Source organism: Pleurodeles waltl, chromosome 6, assembly GCF_031143425.1.
Source record: "Pleurodeles waltl isolate 20211129_DDA chromosome 6, aPleWal1.hap1.20221129, whole genome shotgun sequence".
NCBI classification, from domain to species: Eukaryota; Metazoa; Chordata; class Amphibia; order Caudata; family Salamandridae; genus Pleurodeles; species Pleurodeles waltl.
Window position 1 is genome coordinate 608578189 of NC_090445.1, and position 22258 is coordinate 608600446.

General features: G+C 43.8%; 1 protein-coding gene across 1 annotated transcript in view; it reads right to left on the reverse strand.

Moving 5' to 3' along the window:
• The window catches only part of CACNA1S (calcium voltage-gated channel subunit alpha1 S), a 381085-nt gene that overhangs the window by 273471 nt on the left and 85356 nt on the right, over positions 1 to 22258 (reverse strand). Inside the window, exons 3-5 of the mRNA XM_069238889.1 lie at positions 18142 to 18281; positions 13917 to 14059; positions 5475 to 5627 (exon numbers count right to left, since the gene is read on the reverse strand). Of these exons, the coding sequence (XP_069094990.1) occupies positions 5475 to 5627; positions 13917 to 14059; positions 18142 to 18281 (436 nt within the window). The remainder of the gene's footprint in view (positions 1 to 5474; positions 5628 to 13916; positions 14060 to 18141; positions 18282 to 22258) is intronic.

Consider the following 22258-nt stretch of genomic DNA (forward strand, 5'->3'; position numbering starts at 1 on the left):
CGGCATGATTAAATCATTAGGATTTTTCATAAGGTATCTCCCGAAGGACTCTAGGAAGACCATTGCACATTCTCTAGTTACCCCCAGGTTGGATTATTCCAACTCTTTATCTGGGGTCTCCAGCTACCCTGATTCACAGATTACAGAGGGTTCATAGTGCTGCGACAAGGCTCATTGTCAGTCTGCCACGCAGACACTCACTAAGCCACACTTTGAGGAACCTAATCTGGCTCTCCGTTGAAAAGAGAATTCTTTACAAGTCCCTATGTATTACCTTCAGGGCCCTGCATATCTAGAGACCGGCTTACCTCAGTGCTCGTTTTAAGGTATACAACCCTCACACATACACTGTGGTCAGCTGCTTAGGACTTCTGCAAATTCTCAAGATGAGCAGGTCTAGGAAGGGAGGTCACAATTGTTTTGCTGTGGACACGTTTAAGAAAAAGCTAAAAACACATCTTTTCAATCCTTAAGCCACTTGCTATCTTCCCACAGCTCACATTGCTGGGACACTCACCACTTAGGGAGCAGATGTTGTGCTGTACACAAATGTTTCATTAATTAATTAATTCATACACTATACCTCAAGGATATCTACTGGTACATTCCAATCATACCTGCCTTTGGATCACTTCCATTATCATTTTGCAGGCAGCTCTGCTGTCTGGTCTGGTTTCCATGCAGGAACTGTCAGGAAGGTACCTGCATGAGCTGGGCATAAGAGTTTATCCCTGCTTGGAGGGCTGGCTGATATCTGCTTCTTTTTCGAAAGGCAGAGAAGGATTCTCAGTAGATATAAGAAGTTCTTGAACAAAATGTCCTGTTGAATCGAGGAAAGTCATTTTTGGTTCTAGATCAAGATCTGAAAACTATTGAGGCACACATCAGAACAGATCCAGAGTGCTGCTATTAATGCAGAGAGTTCTCCACCCCCAATCTCTGCTGTCTCAAATAATGGTGTCAGCAAATGTGTCACAGAAACAGTGTTTTTTCCCCCAAGGACATATGGAGGAAACAACATGGGTCAGGCGACACCTAGCGCCTCTACCATTCCATGTGTCAAGTCTGGACTCTGCAGTCTCCAGTAGAAGGGAATTACAGATGTTTCAATCTGATCAATCACTGATCGTATATAAAGAAGGAACTTTTTGGGTGGTTTAAAATGGAAAACTTAGTAAAGGGTTTCCTGTTGGCTACTCATCCTTGCTGCACATCACTTAAGATGGGGGGGGCAGTGTTTCTAGGAGGTACGGGAATGTTGCAACCAATAGGAATCCTGTCAATTATAGAATTGGGGGGAATTAACTTCAATCCACAGGGCTTTTCTCTATTTTGATCACCTATCAATCACCTACCTCAGAAGAACAACAACAATCATGTGGTTAGATCTCACATTAACAAGCAGGGCAAGACATACTCAACATCACTGAATAGTATTGCAGGTGAAATTTGTCATTGGATGGAGTCTCAATTGGAAGCCCAGACAGGGGCCTCTCTTCCAGGGATGATCAATACACATACAGGCAGTTTGAGCAGGATTATCCCTTCCTCAGTCCATTTTCATCTGCATCTCAATGTGTCTCAGCAGAGAAGTAGAGCTTTGCTATTCGGGGGTGAGACACCTGTTTACTGGGAGGAAGCAGTTCTTGTGTAAGACACTGGAACATACTGAGGAATAATGAGGCCTGGTGTGCCATGGTAGAACAATCTTCATTGGAAACACTAAGATGTGCCTTGTTATCTGAATGTCTTCATGCATGACTCAGCCTGTTCACTGGAAGGAGACCTTGATGAGTGACACTTGTAGTGAATCCTTGTTTGTTTTTAATGGGATAACAGGAGTTGGCTTAGCCTCTGGCTTTCAGACTCGTGCCCCCATCACCTAGTGACTTTTAACCTACTTAGCTTGCTCGGTCTTAGCCCATTGAATTATTTAATTCTTCTAAGATGGCTACCTTATTTATAGTTAGGCCACTTGTTATGAGTTACATTATCAGTGTCACCACGCTAGGGTGTCAAGATCAAGCAACAAAGACAAACAAACAGTAGGTGTTCACACTTAGGGATTTGCCCTATCTATACTTTCGAGGGATTGTTTATATTGATTGCCGTCCCAAGCATGTCTGTTATCTATTGTTTAGGAACACACCTATGTCAGGGGTCCTTGTAGATCTGTATAAATACATCGCACTTTAGACAGATAATCAGAGGGATTCTGACAAGAGGGCATCACCACCATCACTGATATCGATGCTGCACGTCGTCTTGACACTGACCCAGTCTTCGTGTCCCTGCGGAGTCTGAGATAGAGACCTCATTCCAAGGTAACGAGGGTTGGGGGCTCCTCTCATGGACATTGCATTGGCAGATTAGGTTTAGCAAACCCAGCTCTCCTTTAGGTAGGAGGTTAGGCCTCTCACTTTAGGATATTAGGGCATATTGCATCTCGTATGTCTTGCTTGTGCATTGCAAGATGGTGGGGGTCTTTGTAATGATGACTCTCGTCTTCACAATTCTGTTTCTTGCATTATTCATTATCCTAATCATTGCAGCCCATGCAACTTATAGCAAATTGCAGTTATGTTAAATAAAAACTATTGAAACGTCACTGCATCTTTGTCATTACCTGTGTTTGTATGCAATATGATATACGCGTGAGAAAGGGGTAATCTCTGTTTAACCACGACATTCCCTGAGATGTCTTATTCTCAAGTCCATACGTAAAGGCTGCCACAAATCACCTTTTACTATTGTGTTTCTGGTGAGGTGCTGCTAGTGAGCCGGTAAGGTTGGGACAACAGTTACGACTTGTTGTAGGAAAAGCGTAGTCGCCTACAAACAAAAGTACTGTCATCCTTTAACCAGCAGTCTTGCCCAGAGCAAGAGTCCAAACTACGACACGTTGACCTGTGCCCTGTTAGTAGCTAATCTCGGCTTGCATTCATGTGTAACCTTAAGTAGAAGGACCTTATATTTGACACTCACCTGTTGCCTTGTAAGAGCAAATATTGAACAGGTTTGTGCTCTAGAAAACGCAGGTCTTTGTGAATGTCACTCCATGTGCCCCAAAAAACTATCTTGCTGCAAGACACTCTCCTGTGACTCGGAAGTGGAAGGCTTTAGTGTGTAATATTCATCTGCGACATTTAAGGTGCTTTTGTAAGAGTGTCAGTTAAGTCCTGGAAGAAAATTAACTTGGCATGTGACACTCATCAGTGCCCAGGTTTAAGCCTAACTTAGTGAGTGAAATATAGTTTTCAAAAGTAACCATCATTGGAAATGGCCCTTTTTTGCTGGTTTTAGCGCTCTGGGCACTTTACAACTGACGGGTGCAAAAGTGCAAGTGCTCCCTGTCTAAATTGTATTGGTGACTGGTTTCTCCATGTTAGAGTATTTTACTCGCTAGTAAATCCCTAGTATAGTGCACTGGGTGTGCCCAGGACCTGTAAATTAAATGCTGCTGGTAGGCCTGCAGCAATGATTATGCCACCCACATGTGTAGCCCTGCAAACATATCTCAGGCCTACCATTGCAGTGTACAATTTAAAACTGCCATTTCGACCTGGCAATTGAACCCACTTCCCAGGCCCAAACATTCCCTTTTACTACATGTAAGTCACCCCTAGTGTAGGCCCAAGGCATCCCCATGGGCAGTGTCCAGTATATTTAAGAGGTAGGACATGTACCTGTGTGCTTTACATGTCCTGAAAGTAAACTACTGCTAAATTTGTTTTTTCACTATTGCAAGGCCTATGTCTCCCATAGGATAACATGGGGATTGCCTTGAAATATATTGTAAGTGTATTTTCCCAATGGGAGCAGACAGAGATATGGAATTTGAGGTCTCTGAGCTCACAATTTAAAAATACATCTTTTGGTTAAGTGGGTTTTTGAATTGCCAGTTTGAAAATGCCACTTTTAGAAAGTGGACATTTTCTTGCTTAGCCATTCTGTGCCTCTGTCAGTCTGCTGGATACACATCTGTGTCAGCATGACAGTTTGGCTGTTTGTGCATTCACTCTAGACAGTCACACAAAGGGAGCTGAGGTGTGCCCTGCATATCCTGATAGCCCATCATCAGGCTTATGGGTCTTACTGAGCTAGAGTGGTGGGAGGAGCTGACACTTGCACTTGAATAGGGTTGTGTCTGTCCTTACACAAAGGAGTCTCCAACCTCCTGGAGTGTGTTTGCGGTCAGGGCAGGGAAAGGCAGGGTTTTGTGCACTACAAAGACTTCTCTTTTAATTTTGCATAATTCAAAGTCAAAAATGGGTATAAGTACTGGACCTCTGACACCACATAGTTAGAACACTTCTGCACTGAGGACATTCAGCCAGGAAGAAGAGCTGGATGATGTAGGAGTGACTGCCACTCTGCCTCTTGCTTTGTTGTGCTGGCCTGCTACTTGCTGCTTCTGTCCTGGGAGTAAAAGGAGTGGACTTTGATTTCTACATCCTGCGTTTCAAGGTTCTACAAGGGCTTGAACTGAGCTTGCTTGCCTCCTGTTAGGAAGTCTCCGGGCTATCAAAGACTTCACCTACCAGCACCTGGACTCTCTTTCTGAGAGCCCCTGACTTGCCAAGTGATCTCAAATCCAGTTTTTGGACCTTTGGACGTGAGCTCTGGTGCAACCAAGAAGAAATAAAGGACCAGATGTATCATGCAATTTTGTGGTCACAAACTGCCCAATCGGGCCGTTTGAGACTGCAAAAATGCATTTTGGTATGTGTGAATTCCAATTTGCGATTCGGTAACGCGTTACCAAGTTGCAATTTGGAATTGCGACTACATACCGATTCAGTATTAGAAAGGAGCTTGTCAAGGGAATTGCTTTCTACTACCAAATTGCAGCAGTATGTAGGAATGTTTTGTGACCGAAATGCGGTTGCACAACATTCACATTTTACCACCTACTTTAAGTAGGTAGTAACCCATTCAAAAACGGAAATGCCCAAGGGACCCCTTCTCCTTTGTGAATGCATGCGAGAAAATTTCTTAAGAGCAAGCAGTGATCCCACAGACCACTGCCTACTCTTAAAAAAATGAAAAGAAAACTTTTCATTTTTCTTTTTTAAACACATCATCTGTGCTCTGGTAAAAGCAGGCCTTGATGTGTCAAATGTACAAGGTTGATAGTAATAATGTATGTTAAACTTCTTTCCTGTGTAGTAACACAGGGCCTCAGAGTTTGGCAGAGAGGTTACTCTGTCACACATATGACTTAGATCCCATCTGCTGTATTACAATCCCATAACAGCCTATAGAACTTGTAATACAGCAGACAGGATATCCGTCACGTTTGTGACGGAGTACCCGTCTGAAGACATTGGTCTGCAACACTTATCCGTGCCATGGTAGAAGCAAGACTTAGTGTATCGAGTGTACAATTTTGATAGTAAAAATATATGTTAAACCTCTTTCCCATGTAGTACCACTTCAGTGTGCCACAGGAATCGACGCATACTGACACATACCTGTACCTACATAGTAGCAAGTCTTGTGCATTTTCCCAATGAAGAGCTCGAGACCAACAATGGCGTAGATGATGATCATAAAAAGGACCAACACACCAATATGTAGCAGAGGAAGCATGGCCTGGATGATGGAGTTCAGTACCACCTGGAGACCTGCAAAGCAAATTACACATCAATAATATGCTGCCACTACACCAAGACGTGCTGGCTGTAGACTTCATAAAAATGCTACACAGTACTTCTGTCCATCCTACCTGGACCCCATTATGCATCACCAGTGGATCTTATATTAATCTGTACATTACCTCCACTCAAAACATCTGAGGCCCCTCCATGCAACCTGCAGACATTACATATGACTCCTACACTTCCCTCTCTCGACAGCCTGAATGGTTAGTAACAAGTTTATACATTATCTCTACCCACCTCACCTGCGACTTGCATATGAACCAAGGTCACCTGTCATACTTATAACTTTACTGCTATTAATTTCATTCAAGCAGAATCGGCCCAAGGCATGGGCAGGGTGGGAGCTGCCCAGGACCCCCGTGCTCAGCTGAAATACATGGGCCCGCTTCCGTGTGAAAAGGCTGCATTTTTAAAGTCTAGCAACACAAAAGGATGATGGACGGAGTGCTGAACAAAGCAAACATTCACCCCCAGTCACAGATCTGGGTTTAATCCATCATTTTTTTGCTCACCATGCCACCCCAGTATGAACCCAGCCATATGCAAATCAGTCTGGACCCTGTTCCTCATGGGAACAGTCCAGCCCGAATTGGCAGGCCAGGTCCTCCCTGGACCGGAACCAAGCATCCTGGGACCGGTTTCAGGGTATCACACTTCATCAGCCAGGCTAGCTTGAATCCAGTGGCACAGTGAGCACGGGACCCACATCTGGGCATACCCTTCCCACTTAGGGCAACTTCAGCAACACAAAAGGATGATGGACGGAGTGCTGAACAATGCAAACACTCACCCCTAGTCACAGATCTGGGTTTAATCCATTATTATTTTGCTCAACATGCCACCCCAGTTTGAACCCAGCCATATGCAAATCAGTCTTGACCCTGTTCCTCATGGGAACACTCCAGCCCGAACTGTCAGGCCAGGTCCTCCCTGGACTGGAAACAAGCATCCTGGGACCGGTTTCAGGGTATCACCCTTCATCAGCATTTTTAAAGTCAGCTCATCTGCCCCTCCAGGGCCACCTCCCCCATCCGATCTCATTACTATTGTATTTTTTAAGTAAGGTGTCTTGACCTCACTGGTCAGGGCGTGTATGGTATTCCTGTGGCTGCATGGGTAGGAGGAAGGGAAAGATGGGGTGGGGGATGTGACAGCAGCAAGGTCATAAATTATTCTCGCTCATAGTGTCAGGGGTGCTGTAGTTTCTCTGTCAAAATACCCAAAGTGAATTCTCATTTTCCCTTTCTGTATTCCATACCCAGGCAACAGAAGGCCCTTTCAGTTTCAGGACCAGTTGGACACTGGTAAGGAGAGGTGGGTGAGGGAAGAAAGGTGCGGCCAGATCAAACTTGGATGGTAGGGCAGTGTTTTGGAAAGTGTCTACCTCTTGGAGGCACAGAGGAGGTGGGCCGCGGAGCACTGGATCATGCCCTTCCCTGGGCCTTGCAGCCATTATCGAGTGCTCCGAGGACCAAGGCAAGCGGGCCCCCACCCATTGGCCCCTCAGTGCTCATTCAGGTTTCAAGGTTTGAGTATTGGGCCCTCTTCCATGGGCCTTGCAGCCATTATGTAGTGCTGCAAAGCCAAGGAAAGGGGGCCCCTCTCATGGGCCTTGCAGTGCTATTCAAGTTTTTACGTCAGCTCAACATCCTGTGGTTCTTGACAAAGCACCTAAATGCCCATTCAAGTATTCTTATCTTTTGTAATGTAAGTAGTGCCTCTGTAAAGAGCTCCAAAGACCTTGGGCTAGGTTCATGCTATATAAACTGATAAATTGAAAAAAACCCTGCCATGTAACAATCAACTAACGTCCTGGCACGGTTGCTTCCACATCCCATGCCAAGAGGTGCCTGTGAAACATAACAGAGGATTTCATTTATCTGTGCATTTATAGTATAGGTAGTGCAAAGGAGTTCCCATAGGTGCTTGAAGTACAGAGGTGGGGTGTGCTGAAGCACCACAAAGCCAACCCTGCTAATGACCATGCTCCAGTTCCAAAGTGAATAAGAATAAAGATGCTTTTAAATTTTACTTTTGTCTTGTCATATTTACTGTGTGTTGAAATGCAGAAGCCAAATGTCAGACTATGTCTTCAAACAAATTGTTGCATATTCTTTTAGCAAGGATATTGCACTGAAGAGAAAGAAAAGTAAACACCAAAGTGAGAGGATTTTGTAATTTGTACTATGTGACAGTCTTGTTGGGGAGTACACTGGGTCATAGCCTCAAACATTTTAACCATTTTAACTCCATCTGGGAAAGGCTGAGTGTGTTGGCTGCATCATATGTTGTGGATCATGTCCACACTTTTCTAGGATTGCTTCACTGCAGGGGTTCTTCTAATTCTTCCATATTTGCATTAGTGCATTGCCGCTTGATTGAAATGGCTACAGAGTGTGAGGGCCCCCTTTCAAAGTCAGATTTTAATTACTACAGGTCATGATGCTCACTTTGCTTTGGTACAGCCCTGCCTTTTAATGAATGTATGCCCATCCCTGTGACTTGCTGCTATACAGTAGAGCTATGAAGCCTAGAAAAAAGGACCACTTTCCCTGCACCTGGCAACCCTGGATGATGAGTGCCAAAACCAGAAAAAGGGTGCTCCCCCTACACCAGACCTCATCACAGCCGTGACTCAGTGCCATGAGCCACAAGGGAGGCAGACTCTCTTTTGGGTCTCATAGCACTGCATTATAGCTGCAGGGCCCGGGGCAGGGTAAAACATTCATTCAAAGCCAAGGTTTAACCAAAGCATGTTTATCAGTATAAATCTAGGATCAAGGATCTCAGTGAGGCAAGTCCCTCTAGGTCTCTGGCCAAGTAGGAATGAAAATCTCATTTAGAAGTAAGTCTGTAGCGTGCTCTGCTTTATTACCATTTATAGGGCAAAACATTGATAGATATCTCAAAATTGTCTATGTAAAACATTACAGTAATCCATGTCAGTAATGCAAGTGAGTTTGCTCCTATTTAAAATTTCAATCAATCAGAAAATTTATTAAGTACTCCTTGTCACCTGTGAGGGTATCCAGGTGCTGGCAAGGTCCAGGGGTTCAGTCGAAGAACCAGTTTCCAGAGCATTTCGGAGTGCAGGTAGAGGAGTGGTCCAGAACTGCAAGGGGAGTTCCTTCCATGTCTTCGCTGCAAGCTAGAAAGATGATCCTCCATTCCTGCTATGGAGGATGTGGGGGGTGTGGATGAGTGCGAGAGACAAGTTAAGACTGTAGTTGATGTATACAGGTCCTTGGTTGTGTAGGGCCTTGTATGCGTGGTTCAGTAGCTTGAATTGGTATCTCTTCTGTACTGGAATCCAGTAGAGTTTTCTGAGGTGAGGGGTGAGGTGAGTTCATTGAGGACGAGTCTGGCGGTGGCATTCTGTATGGTCTGTAGTCTCTGGAGGACGTGTGATGGTAGCAGAGAGTGCCGCGGTAGTCCAATCGGCGGGTAACGAGGGCCTGTGTGATAGTGCGTCCTATATCCAGGGGTAGCCATTGGAAGATTTTGCATAGCACAAGAAGGATGAGGAAGCAGGTGGAGGAGACAACGTTAAACTGGGGGCTCAAGGTTAGTTTGCTGACCAGGATGATGCCAAGGTTTCTGATGTGGTCAAAAGGTGTGAGGGTTGGTCCTAGGCGTGAGGGTTGGTCCCAGGTCTGTGGGCCACTAGGAGGCATCCCAGGGTGAGGTCTTGTTGCTGAATGTCCAGTTGGCCGTGCTGGTCATGCACTTGTGGAAGTCGGTTTTAGTGGTGGCTGCGTCTTCCAAGAGAGAGAGGATGAGTGGAGTGTCATCAGGGTATGATATGATGTTGAGTCCATGGGATCTAACAATGGTGTCCAGAGGAGTCAAGTATGTGTTGAAGGAGATGGGGCTGAATGATGAGCCTTGGTGTACTCCACAGATAATTTCTTTGAGTTTGGATGTAAATAGTGGCTGGCAGACCTGTATTTCTGGTGATGGAGGAGGCGAGCCATCTGAGCATTTTCTCTTGGATGCTCTGCCTCTCCCTGGTCAAGGAGGGCTTATATGTCATTGGTGGCTGCAATCAGGGCCGTTTGGGTGCTGTGGTTGCTGCGGAAGCCAGATTGGGAAATGTCAAGAAGATGTCTCTGTTCCAGATGGTTGGTGAGTTGTTGGTTGATGGCTTTCTCTAGGACTTTGGCTGGAAAAGGGGGCAGGGAGACAGGCTGGTGGCTGTTGAATTCTTTGCGGTCGGCTGATGGTTTCTTGAGTAGGCCTTGCCCTTGGTATGTTTCTGGTTCTCAGGTAAGGAGGCCGTGGTTAGTTTGAGGCTGATCCTGGGTCCTCAGAGGTTGAAGATGTGGTGGGGGTATGGGTCAGTGGGTGCCTTAGGTGGACAGAGCTCATAATGTAGGTGGTATCATGTGGGGTGAGTTAATTTCATGTGGTTAGTCGAATGTCTGTGCTGGTATGGAGAGGCTGGGTCAGTTGAGTGAGTTGGATGGCTTGGGCTGGAGTTTGAAGTTCCTATAGAAAGAGACGATCATTTGGAAGAAGTTGGCAAGGTTGTCACAGAGTTCCTGTTAGGAGGTGATGCCATTTGCTGCAGTTGCCGGGCTGTGAAGAGTTCATTTGTTGATGTTGAAGAGTTCTTTCTGTCCCTGGAGCTAGTTTTGATGCACGCAGCAAGGGCTTTCCTCTTCGCTTCCCATAGCTGCTGGTGGTAGAGGTTGAGCGCAGTCTTGAAAGATGTCCTGTCAGTGGCATCTTTGGTAGTGCGCCATCTTCTCTGCAGTTAACTGCAGTGCCCTTTTGCGGTCCTGAGGTTGCTCAATGTACCAGCTAGCCTGTATGGTGAACATCCTGTTTTTTTTGTTGCTGATGAGAGTGGGTTTTACACGGGTTTAATTTACTTGCTTAATTCATTTTTTCCTGGATTTTGGATTAATGTATTTTTAATTCAGCATATCAATCTTGTATTGTGTAAAATGTGAACCAACTCACCCAAAGGTGTTTGTGTGAGTTCAGCATATGGGTGGGTGTCTAACTGGCCATGACTAAGAGCACTTGAGGGGAGTATAAAGGTCATGGGAGGTGCTCACAGTGGCTGCCAGTCACAGAGGTGGTCAGAATACCTGCTCATCCAATCATGCTGGCTCCTGTGTGGAACACACAAAGCAGTGTTGACATGCCAATTATGATTGTGAATTTATGCAAATGTGTGTGAATCAGGGTGAAGAGAGGTGTGGCAGTGGAGGAAGGCGCAGCTTCATCAGGCTGGCATGGCGGAGCTCGCTCTAGTGTTTATCTTCAAAGTACTACACTACAGCTTCGAGACCCAGGGGAGTGGCACCCACTGCCCTGGACCATGCTGAGCTGGATCATTGCAGTGAGGTCTCGGGATGTGGCCCCCTTTATTGAGCCTCTGAGCCATTATCCAGACAGGCCTCCCACCTTTCGGTCTTCACTTCGCTACACTATGGCGGTGAAGCCCTGGGGCTGAAATCAACTGCACTGGGCCTCACAGCTCATGGAGTAGCATAATGTTGTTTACAGTCATTGTTGATATCAAACAGTCCTTTGTCCTGGAAAGGAAATCAATACAGAGCTGATAGGGATCCCTTACAAAGTCAGATTTTAATTAGACCCTTTTAGTGAGACCCAGAAAACCTGCCTCAAAGGGCATACATGATTCTGGGTTTATACTGTCCACCCTGCTTTGGTCCAGCTCTGCCTTTTGCTGAATGGTATTTCATGTCCTGGCCTTCAAATCTACAGTGTAGTACTACGAGGTCCAAGAGAGGGCCCCCCATGTCCTGGGTCTCACAGCGCTGGATCATGGCTGTAATGGCATCTAGGGGAGAGGCTTTCGTGGGCATGGCACCAATTATCCAGCACTGTGAGGCCAAGGGGAGGTGGCCCCTCTCCTGAGCCTCATAGCACTACATTTTGGCTGCGAGGCCAAAGGCAGGGAAAAACATTAATTAATAACAGGGCTGAACCAAAGCAAGGTGAGCAGCATAAACCCAGGTTTAGGGTTTCAGTGAAGCAGGTCCATCCTGGTCTCAGGCCCAGTAGTAATTAAAATCTGTCATTGAAAGGAGTACAATGGGCTCTATTTTGATATCCTTTGCAGGACAAAACATTGATAGATATCTGAACAATTACTGTAAAACCTTTTACAGCAATCCATGTCAGTCATGCCAGTGAGATTGCACCTAATTACGTTTCACTTCTGTTGTTTTCTTAACGTCCCAAAGAGTACTCCTTTTTTCACGGATTGTATTTTTATGTATTGTTTTCCATCCAATAAATCAATATTTTATTGTGCACAATTTGAACCATCTCACCTGTCGTTATCTGTGTGAGTGTATGTTGTTGGTGAGTGATTATAACGGCATGATTGAGAGCGCTAGAGTTGAGACTAAACGTAGAGTGAGGTTCTCAAGGAGGCTGCCATTGGGTGTTTAGAATAGTTGCTCATCCATTCATGCTTGGCCCCTCTGTAGAGGGCACAGAGCAGTGGTGCCATATTCCAACTGTTCTTGTAATTAAATGAAAATGAGTATAAAGGAGGTACAAAGCGCTCGTTGAAATATGGCAGGGCAAAAATTAAAGGAAATACAGCGCTCACACGTGAAAGATTGTGTTGTGTGTGTGTATATAGAGGAGAATGGTAAAGTGGAGCAGATGCAAGAACATACGTGCAGACGTATAAAGTGAAAAGAGGGTTAGGAAGAGGAAAGATGAGGTGTGAAATAGGTAGATGGAAGGCTTCAGAAAGATTTGATTCGAAAAGAGGTGGCAGAAGAAAGTGGCACAAAGAAGAGAACAGGAATGATTGCAACAATCTAAAGGTGTCAGTCTGATTTTCAGAACTGAAGTTACATTATTTCTAATTATTCACAACAATGTCAGTACTTTAACTCATTTGTCTAATACTGCTAACTATATGCCTGGTGTGTGAAAGCTTTCAAATAAAAATGAAAAGGTATATGTAGCTGAACTTAAGTTCATCTCACTATACTCTGTTGCATAATGTTTTACCAGTGATGCCATTCAATTTAATTTACTCAATGCTCTGGAATTTTTATCATTCACTAATCTGGAAACAATCAGTTAACATGGAGTAAGAACATCCATCTTTGTGAGACCTATGCTTTGATTTTCCGTCCAATGTGACTAATGTAATCCGCTTAATACAGTTTTAAAATAGATGGGCTTATTTCATTTGGATATTTATCTTTTTATCTATGTTACTAATACCCACACTTGGTCTCCTGTGACATGCCAAAGAAGATCAGTAGTCCTGTGATCTCACTTTCTGTGATGTCACTTTCTGTGAATTCACATGCAAATTAGAGGGGGCCTCATGTCTTCCCTTTTGCCCAGGGCCCTAGAAGTCCTAGGACCAGCCCCGTATTCAAGCCCTTTCCTTTAGCATCTGTAGATCTCATTAGAGAGGTGTGCATTACCCACAAGGAGTGCTTCTTTTTACTACACGCACAAATATAGCAAATAGAAATACAGGACGAAAGGAATTGTGTTTTACAAAGAAAAGCTAACTATTTCAAAAGTAATTTTCATTTGTACTAATATGTATTCCTCTTCATACATATGCTCCATAGTGATTTGACGTTGTGTCATAGTTTAATGCTAACAAAAAAAAACTAAAGTATCCCTTCTACGAAGCACTTCTACTTTTATGATCATTCTATCTTTGAGGTTTATTAAAAATGGTGATTTACATTTAAATCGACTGCCCTTACAAGTTCTACTTTAGAAGGAAGGACATAAGTTTCAGAGGACTATTCAGTAAGAAAAATCAGAAAAGTCTGGATTAGATCTCCGACACTGTTTGCCCATACTTATCTGAATTTTCACAGTTAGTCAACAATCCCAGGAGTATTCCTGGGAAGGACATACAACCCGCACGCAAACCTATTCTTGTTGAGCTATGACAGGTCTCAGCATACAGTGTAATTCTTCAATATTTTCAAATATGGACAAGTTTTCTTCTATTTCTCTATTTAGCTTATAATCTAGGGTGTGAGAAGGAGCATAGTTACAGAAAAGCAACGATGCTGCAAAGGTTGCATTCCCTCCAAACTTCCTTTCGTAATCCCAACCAAGGAGATTCAATAACCCATATATTGGCCTTGTAGTGAAATGAACCTCATGTGTCTTCATTGCAGAGTTGGCTCTAGGGCAAAGTTCCATCAATGCAATAATGAGGAAAGGGGAGACCATGGTAAACCAACAAACAGTGCAGATCGTTTTATTTTGCCTTACTTGGGACACCGGACACCAGCCTCAGCGGTCTCAGAACTCGGAATGCTCTCAGTGCTTTTACATCCAAACCACCTCCTTTTCCAGTCACTTGTGCTCCCACGCCATGCATGCGGTTGATTTGTTCCAGGATCACAGTGAATAGTCTGCAAAAAGAGGGAAAAGAGTAATTAATGAAATTATTAGGGCACTCTACATGGAAAAATTGGGGAAAGGATCTAAGGACAAACACTGACATGAAAAGATCTTGGAGTATTAGCCTCCAACTTTTCCACTGGCACCATATTGAGGACTTGCAGGAAGTACATCCACCTAGATCCACATCTTTGACACCATTCTGAGACTCATCACACCAATGTAAGGGGAAATATATGGCTGACACTTATTGACACCAAGATGAAGAATGTCCTGTGTCACAGCCTCATGAGAACATCTCTGATACCCAGTTAAACATCCTTTCATGTTTAAGCTTCCAGAAATCCTTCACCAAGTACCTTCAAGCAGTAAACAATATTTTTTTGGCATTTCGTAAAGTGCATAACACATTCTTGTGGTTCTTCCAATGTGATCTTGGGCCAGATGTCCGTGACACCATACAGACTTGAAGATGTTTAGTCCTACAGACATATAATGGTACAAGTTCATGTTTTTGAGGGATTTGGGTATTAGAATCTTAAAGACTGGTAGGCTGTTGCTTGTGAATGCACATCTCCTGACATTTAGTATGGCAAATAAGAGAAAATGTTGCTTGATGTCAGATGTAGGAAAATCCTGCTACTTGGCTGTTGAAACAAACTTTTGCCTTTTACAGCAATGTCTTCAGATTCTTCTGTTTCGATGAGCTCTGCAAGTCCAGCCCAAATATTTTTTGAGAGTGGCCCACAAAACAGAGAGCACTTTCCCTTCACTGTTTCATTTTTGGAAAATGGAAAGGTAATGCTGGACAACGGTGGCTCATTACTGGGGGCGTCAGACTTCCGCCTCTATCTTCATTATTCTTCAGTGCAAAATTAATGTTAGGCCATGTAGAGGGCCAGCCTGACAGATACTTATGTCAGGGCCAGGCAGCCAGATGCTTGTGGTGCACTGAAGCCAATATGCCATTCAGTCAAGGTTTCCTGGGCAGAAGATCTCACAGCTCTGAGTGCAGTGACCTCACCATCCTGTGAAATACTATGAGGATCCTCCCCTGATGAAACACAGCAGGGTCACTAAAAAAAGAAGTTCTGGGTACATTAGGGGTTTAAGCTGTAAAATGCAGCAAACACCCGTTCCAAATTTGTCACAAAGTGTTGTGGGATTAGCAAGCCTCAATGGCCCAACCCCAGCCTCTAACAAGTTAGGCAATAACCCTTCTCATCAGATGATGCTTCACAATGTTGACTAATGAAAGAAGGCAAAAGAAACTTATGGCAATATAAAGAACGTTAAAGACATTGCCACTTTGCATACTCCACATTGTCTTCTTCTCCTTTAAGCCCCCAACTGGACTTCTCCCTGATCTGGATTACTCATGCCCATAAGTGCCAAGTTCACAACCATGGTCATGTTACACCCTACTCACTTCCCCCAGTCTCCTAATCCCTCCTTGGCCATCATTCTTTCTTCACCCACAGCTCTCTCCTCCTGCCATCAGTCATTCTGCATTCTACGTGTAGCAAAGCCCTTGTCACTGCTGCAGTCTGCCAGGTAAGTGTGACATTTCATATCTGTTACATGTGTATGTATAACTAGGTAAGTGTGTTCCACTTGGCATGGATTTACCAGTAGTCAAGACATATTGGTCTAGGATTGTTGGGACATGGCTTGAAGTACTACAAGTCCCCATCACATTGTCCTTGAATTTAGTATTAGCGATTACGGATGATGAAGGATTCCAAAAATGTGGTAGTATACTGATTGGACTGGGATTTCTATTTGGACAGCACAATAAAGCCAAACAAAGGATATCCCATACCGCCCCACCGCTGAGGGAATGTCAGGTGTGAAGTTATGTGGAAAGCAATTTACTTAGCAGGAGGTTGCCCACACAAACATCGGAAAATTTGGGTGCCATGGAAATCTTACTTTGACCTAAGTGTATGATGCAACGCTGGACAAAATTGATGAGATACATAAATACCCTAACATAAACAAGTTATTGTACTTACTATAAAGAGTGAAAATGTGCCAATGTTTATTGTGTCATTGCTGTTGATTATGTTTATGAAAAAAACTCAATAAATGATTTATTGACAATGAATAAGTGTGTGAGCACATGTGAATGTGCAAACGTGGATTTGTGAATGGGTGGGTAGGAGCATGTATGAGTGTGCATGTGGGCAAGGGAGTGGCCACAAAAACTAAAATAACCCCCATTTTCAACTAAAGCTCTGCTGGCAACAAGAAGGTGACCCAACCCTCCCTAAACAAGTGTCTTTGTCTCTTCCAACCATCTATCCATTCATCTTTTCACCCCTCCATCCATTCGCTGAAATCCACTATTCCACCTTCGCATTGTCATCCATTCATTCTTTGATCCATCACCCAATCTTTTCCTATTCCATCCATCCACTCGGACATCCATTGAAACATCAATCCACTCTGCCATCCATTCACCCACTCTGCCATCCAACCATGCACTCTGCAATCCGTCCTACCATCCTTCGAGCTAATCCTCCTTCCATCCACTCTCATCAATCCATTCATCCATCAAACCATATATCCATCCACTCAGCAACCTATCCTTTTATCTATCCACTCTTCCCTCCAGCCATCCAACCATTCTTCAATCGATCCATCCTCTCCTGCATTTGTCCATCTATCCACTCTGCCTGCCATCCATCCATCCATCCATCCATCTGCAGGCCATCCATCCATCCATCCATCTGCAGGCCATCCATCAATCTGCACGCCATCCGTGTATCTACACATTTATCCATCTGCTCTTCCTTCTATTCATCTTTCCATTCTTTCACATGACCATTTCACCTAACCTTCGATCCCTTTATTGTGACATCCTTTCACCAGTTCATCTATCTATCAATTCACCCATCTATCCCTTTATTCAGTCATCCTTTAACCTGTTCATCCACCTATCCATTCACCCATTCATACATCCTCGCTATTACTCTGCCATCCTTTCCCTGTCCATCTGCCTATCCATTAACGTATCCTTTCCCCCACTTATCGGTCTACCCACTCATTTGTCCACTGATTCCTTCATCCACCCACTCATTCATGTATCCTTTCTCCCTTTCATTCAATATTCCTTTAGTCCTTCCTTTTTCTATTTGCCCATTCTTCGTTCTTCCTTGCTTTTGTTTGCTGTTCTATAAATGCTACATCATTTATTGCCTTATTATGTGCTTTCGTGTGCTGACTTGTAAATAGAAGAGGCCCATAGAGATCCCCACCCCCGCTGTTGCTGCTAAAGCAGGGGGTGGGGGAGCGGGTGCTCACGGTTCCCCCTACATGCGTGCGAACTTTTGTTAAGAACAACAGGGAAACCCTATAATCCCCAAAGAGACTGGGTACATCCAGATCAAAATACACAATGACTCATGGAGAACCAATTTGACAAGGAATTCCTTAGTTATGCAATTGGCATGAAAAGTATCCAATCACAATTCAGAAATGTAAAAATATAAACAGAGGTTGTCAGGAACGAAGGAGTTCCTAAATCTGACTCTGCAGCAGTTTGTAGAATAACTTGTTCTTCTTTCAATTTGATTTCTTAGAAATGGTTTGTACACTGATAATTCGTCTTAACAAAAGTCTACAATTGCTATCATCTCAACACTCCGTCCTGAAGATAGCTTTGAGTATTTTACTGGCACTAGGAGACCGAAATGTCAACATCATGACTACTACAACATGTGCCTAATGGACTACAAGCTGATATTGTACCGGAGAAATAATGAGTTTATCACGTGGAATGTTGAGTGGTTGCCCACACCATCTGTAATCACTACTCAGTATAACTCAGTCTTTATGACTAGTTAAGCAGCTAGGGTGTGTTTTTTTGTCCCAAGGGAAAATACATATCAACTAACAGATTATTTGTTGAAATAAATATTTGTTGTGTCCACATGTTTGTTGTCAGAGTAGGCTGCATATACATTTTATTGTTCATATTATATATTTTCATTTTTGAATGGTAATGGATTAATTTGATACTAATTGCACACAGACATGACATTCAGACATGAACACAAAGACCTACAACTTGTGCTAGAGAGTTACATACCCAACAAAGACAATGGTGAAGTCCATTATGTTCCAGGCGTTCCTCAAATAGGCATCTGTGTGTAAGACAAACCCATATGCCACAATCTTCAGAAAGGCTTCAATGGTGAAGATGATTAGAAAGAGGTACTCCACTTTCTCCTGCAAGTGAGGAAAGAGAGGCCAGTGGATGATTCTTCAACAAGATAGTGAACCCTTCCAAAGTTAACGTTAATAATTGTTTTGATACAGAGGAAAAGTTTGAAACAGTTCCAAGCAGGAGAAGACAGACATTCAACAGTTGTTAGTTACTTTTCCATACTTGTATCTATTTTGTAACCAAAAAAACGAAATTACATATTTTTGCTCAATTTACAGGTTGGTTGGCAGCCAGCCATCCGCTGTTACCACTGCTGGACTACCGCCTGCCTTATTTGGAGGTATCGACCTTCATGGCAGCGGCATCTCTAATGGCACTGAATATTTTTTGAGATGTGTTTCATGTGGCCACTCAGCAAACTTTTTTGTTTTTTATAAAACAATCCTCCAAAGTGTGTGTCAAACAAAAACAAGCATTTGCAATGCAATAGGTCTCGCATTTGTGAGAGTTAGAGCTATTGGCACTGTAAATTAAAATGTCTTTTACCAATGTTTTTTGTTTTGGAGTATAATGGATGTATGCAAGGTGCCACAGCAACCCTCCCAGACCTGTTGCTGCCTGGAGGAGAGATGACACAACAAGGCCTCCATCATAGGAATGTGTATGCCTCATGCTTACAGAATGGCTGTGATACCCTAGAGATGCAACCCTTTCTAGTGTGTTTACCTAAACATTTATAGGTCCAAACAAGCCACATAGAGGCAACTTCGTGGCATCTAAACTTGAGAATGAGGGGGGGTCAAAAAAAGAGTTAGGAGCAAAGAAAAGGGGCAGCCATAAATTTCTGTGTGTCAATCTTTTAAAGGAATTATTCCTCTACATTGGCAATAAGAGCCTAACTTTTAAAAGCATTGACTGTATACAAAAAGAACAACAGAAGAGGCAGCTTAACTGCAAATTAATTGTAGCGATTTTCTTAAGAATGCCACCTGCTTTGCAGCACTATGAAATGGCAGAACCTGTATTACCAAGTGCTATATTAAAAAAATGAGTTATTCCCAGACTACCCAACACACACCAGACAAAGAACCCTAGGGAAGAGGATGTGGCATAAGGGCCAGAGCTGCCTACCTACGAGCTGGGGAATACGTTTCGAGTCTGGTCACTGGCTCAACATCCTGTGATCCTGGGCAAATCACTTAATCTCCCCTTGCTACCAAAAATGAATGTGTTCTTGTGTAATGTAACCGGTGCTCATGTAAAGCACTATAATACCTTTGCATTGAGTTCGCGTTAGCACTAAAATACCTTTGTATGGAGTTCGCCCTAACTGAACTCTCGTTCAAAAGGCTCAATTTACATCCAAAGGCTAGATGTTTTTTGCTGTCAAGCTTAAGGCTGTGAAGTGCTTCAGTCTGGAGTCATGACTCCTTTTCCACCATTTTGGAGACAACACCTTTCGCCATCTTCTTGACTAGAACGAACCTATGTGCTTGGTTGGTGACCCTCCACAGGTTATCAAGGGCATATGCTATCGCCTAGTGTTAAGCTCTACTCAAGTCATTTGGTTAATGCACACACTGCAGAGGACTTGACAGAACAAGAATGTCACAGATTGCAATACTGAAATAGCCTTTTCACCTCTTCATCTCTGCAAGGTTGATGCAAATGAATTATAGCGATTTTTTTAAGAGTGGCAGCACTATGAAATGGCAGAACATATATTACCAAGCGCTATATATTTAAAAAAAAAAAAAAGTAATAAAAAAAAAAAGTTATTCCCAGACTGCTCCAACACACACTAGCTGAAGGACCCTAGGGGAGAGGCTAATAAAATGAGATGCAAGGTAAAATATAAAAATGCCACTCACTCGTAAGAGGTAGGGGGAGAAATATCAATGAAAAAGGGAACAAATGGAAGACTCTCCCCCTCCATTAGTTAAAATTGTCCTAAAAGTCCTAACATTTTCATTTCCTACAATTTTATTTCCACAACAACCTGCCTCAACCTTACCCATACAAGGCTTTCTGACCACTGACCCAACACACAAAATGATCTTACCTCAAAAAAGGGAAAGTGTCATTGCCATGTCCTTCACCACCCTGAAATGTTAATCTGAAATGAAGTGCCTTGCCTATATTGTGCAATCCGGCACCTTCATGGTGACTGAACATACACCCATGTATGGAGGGTGCAAAGTCATGTTATAAACATTGCCCCAGCACAAAAGGTCAGATGAAGATAGACCTTGAGGAGACGTCCCTGTGGTTCCTGCACTGCTGCATGACCAAGATTACACTGCCTCTGCCCCGTTTAGGACCAAATGAGATCCAGCCATGGTGCAGTGAGGCCTCTGCACACTTTCATCACAGATCAAGGTGACAGTGGTGCAGAACAGTGAGATGTACCTGTTCTGCCCTCAATGCTTGTTACCAGCCTGCTGCCCAGAGCTTGCGACTCCAGAACGCACAAGGGCAGGTGCATGAGACATTTCTCAGGACTTCTGCCTATAGCTGGTGGATATCATCAGCCTAACTAGCAAAACATTCAAAAGAAACTGAGAAAACTAAGGCATACTCCTCTTTCTTAATCCCATCACCTTCCACATTCTGAGCTTGAAGTGTGTCAGATGCCCTGCCTCACCCTGCTGTTTCTGCCCTAAGTGAGTTGGCCATGTGTACGTACACAACTTGGTTGGCACAGTGAAGCTGCACACAAAGAATGGAAGCAACACCAGACAAGAGGGGTGGGCACAGGCCTGGTGATGCATCAGTACCTGCAGCAGTGCCCCTAGCCGACTCACTAGCCTGATGATCCAATTACCTGGGATTGAATGCACAGCTCCGTCCAAGGCACCAACACCAATCTGCTCTCAGTCTTTACTGAATTGATCAACTGGGCATCACCACTGCTCAAATGGCACATGTGAGTTGCAAATCTTGAGGAAAGCTGGCATCTCTCTGGACAAGATACTTACCCAGGCAAAATCCTGTACACTGTTTGATGTCTGTGACGAGCAAATGGAAATTAATTTAGCTAAAGTAACAATCAGAGAAGAGGCCGATGACCACAGAACTATCAAGAATGAGGCAGTTAAAATGGGACAGACTCCACCGAATGCCAATAGACCCCAGAGAAAAGGCAGAGATGACAGAAAAAGCTGCAGCTATTGTGGACTCCCACAATGCCAGGTTGCATTAAGGAAGAAGGTGCCAAGGTGGTGTCAGACTCAGACTTGCCCTTCATCAAGATGTAAGCTTAGTCACTTTAGAACAATGACAAACAACCTTATCAAGGTAAGAAACAGCCTCAATCATGTCATACAGGTGAAAATGACAGGGAAGAGTTCTTATTGGTCTCTGTTGCCATTTACAACACAAAACAGAAGAGAAAACAGCTGAAAAGTGAGGGTGACGGGGGTTAATGATCACAGCACACATTGATGCAGGGCCTCAGTGAATGTAATAGGCCTCAATTGGAACCCATGACTACTGAAATCTTTGACTTTGGAGGCCTAGACGCTGTAACCTAAGCAGGTACAGTCCACACAATCATCAGCCACAACATGACTACATGTGCCACAAAGTTCTGTGCGATATATGAAGGAGCCTTACTCAGACTCTCAAATGCAGAAGAACTAGAAATAATCTAGAGTGGAGAGTTCTCATGTGGTAAACAGACTTGATGCTGAAGGGCTTTAATATGCATTCCAAGTACTATTCTGTTTGAAAGTGCCCATCATAAAGTTAGGTAGACACCACAGTAAAGATTGCTGCCCTCCAGCCTAGGAGGATGAGCTTCCACTTGTGGACTCTAGTCAAGTCCAAAACTTGCTAAACAAGAGGAACTCAGTTATTGAAAACATAGCTGTTCCCACCCAGTCAGTGTCACTGATGGTGGTCACTAACACGCTGATACAGCCAGCATGAGGCCCCCAAATGAGGCCATCAAACATGAGTTACTAACCCCCACCATCGAGGATCTAAATGGGGCATCCCGATTTCTTGTCTTGATACCTAAGCTAATTGTTACCAGTTG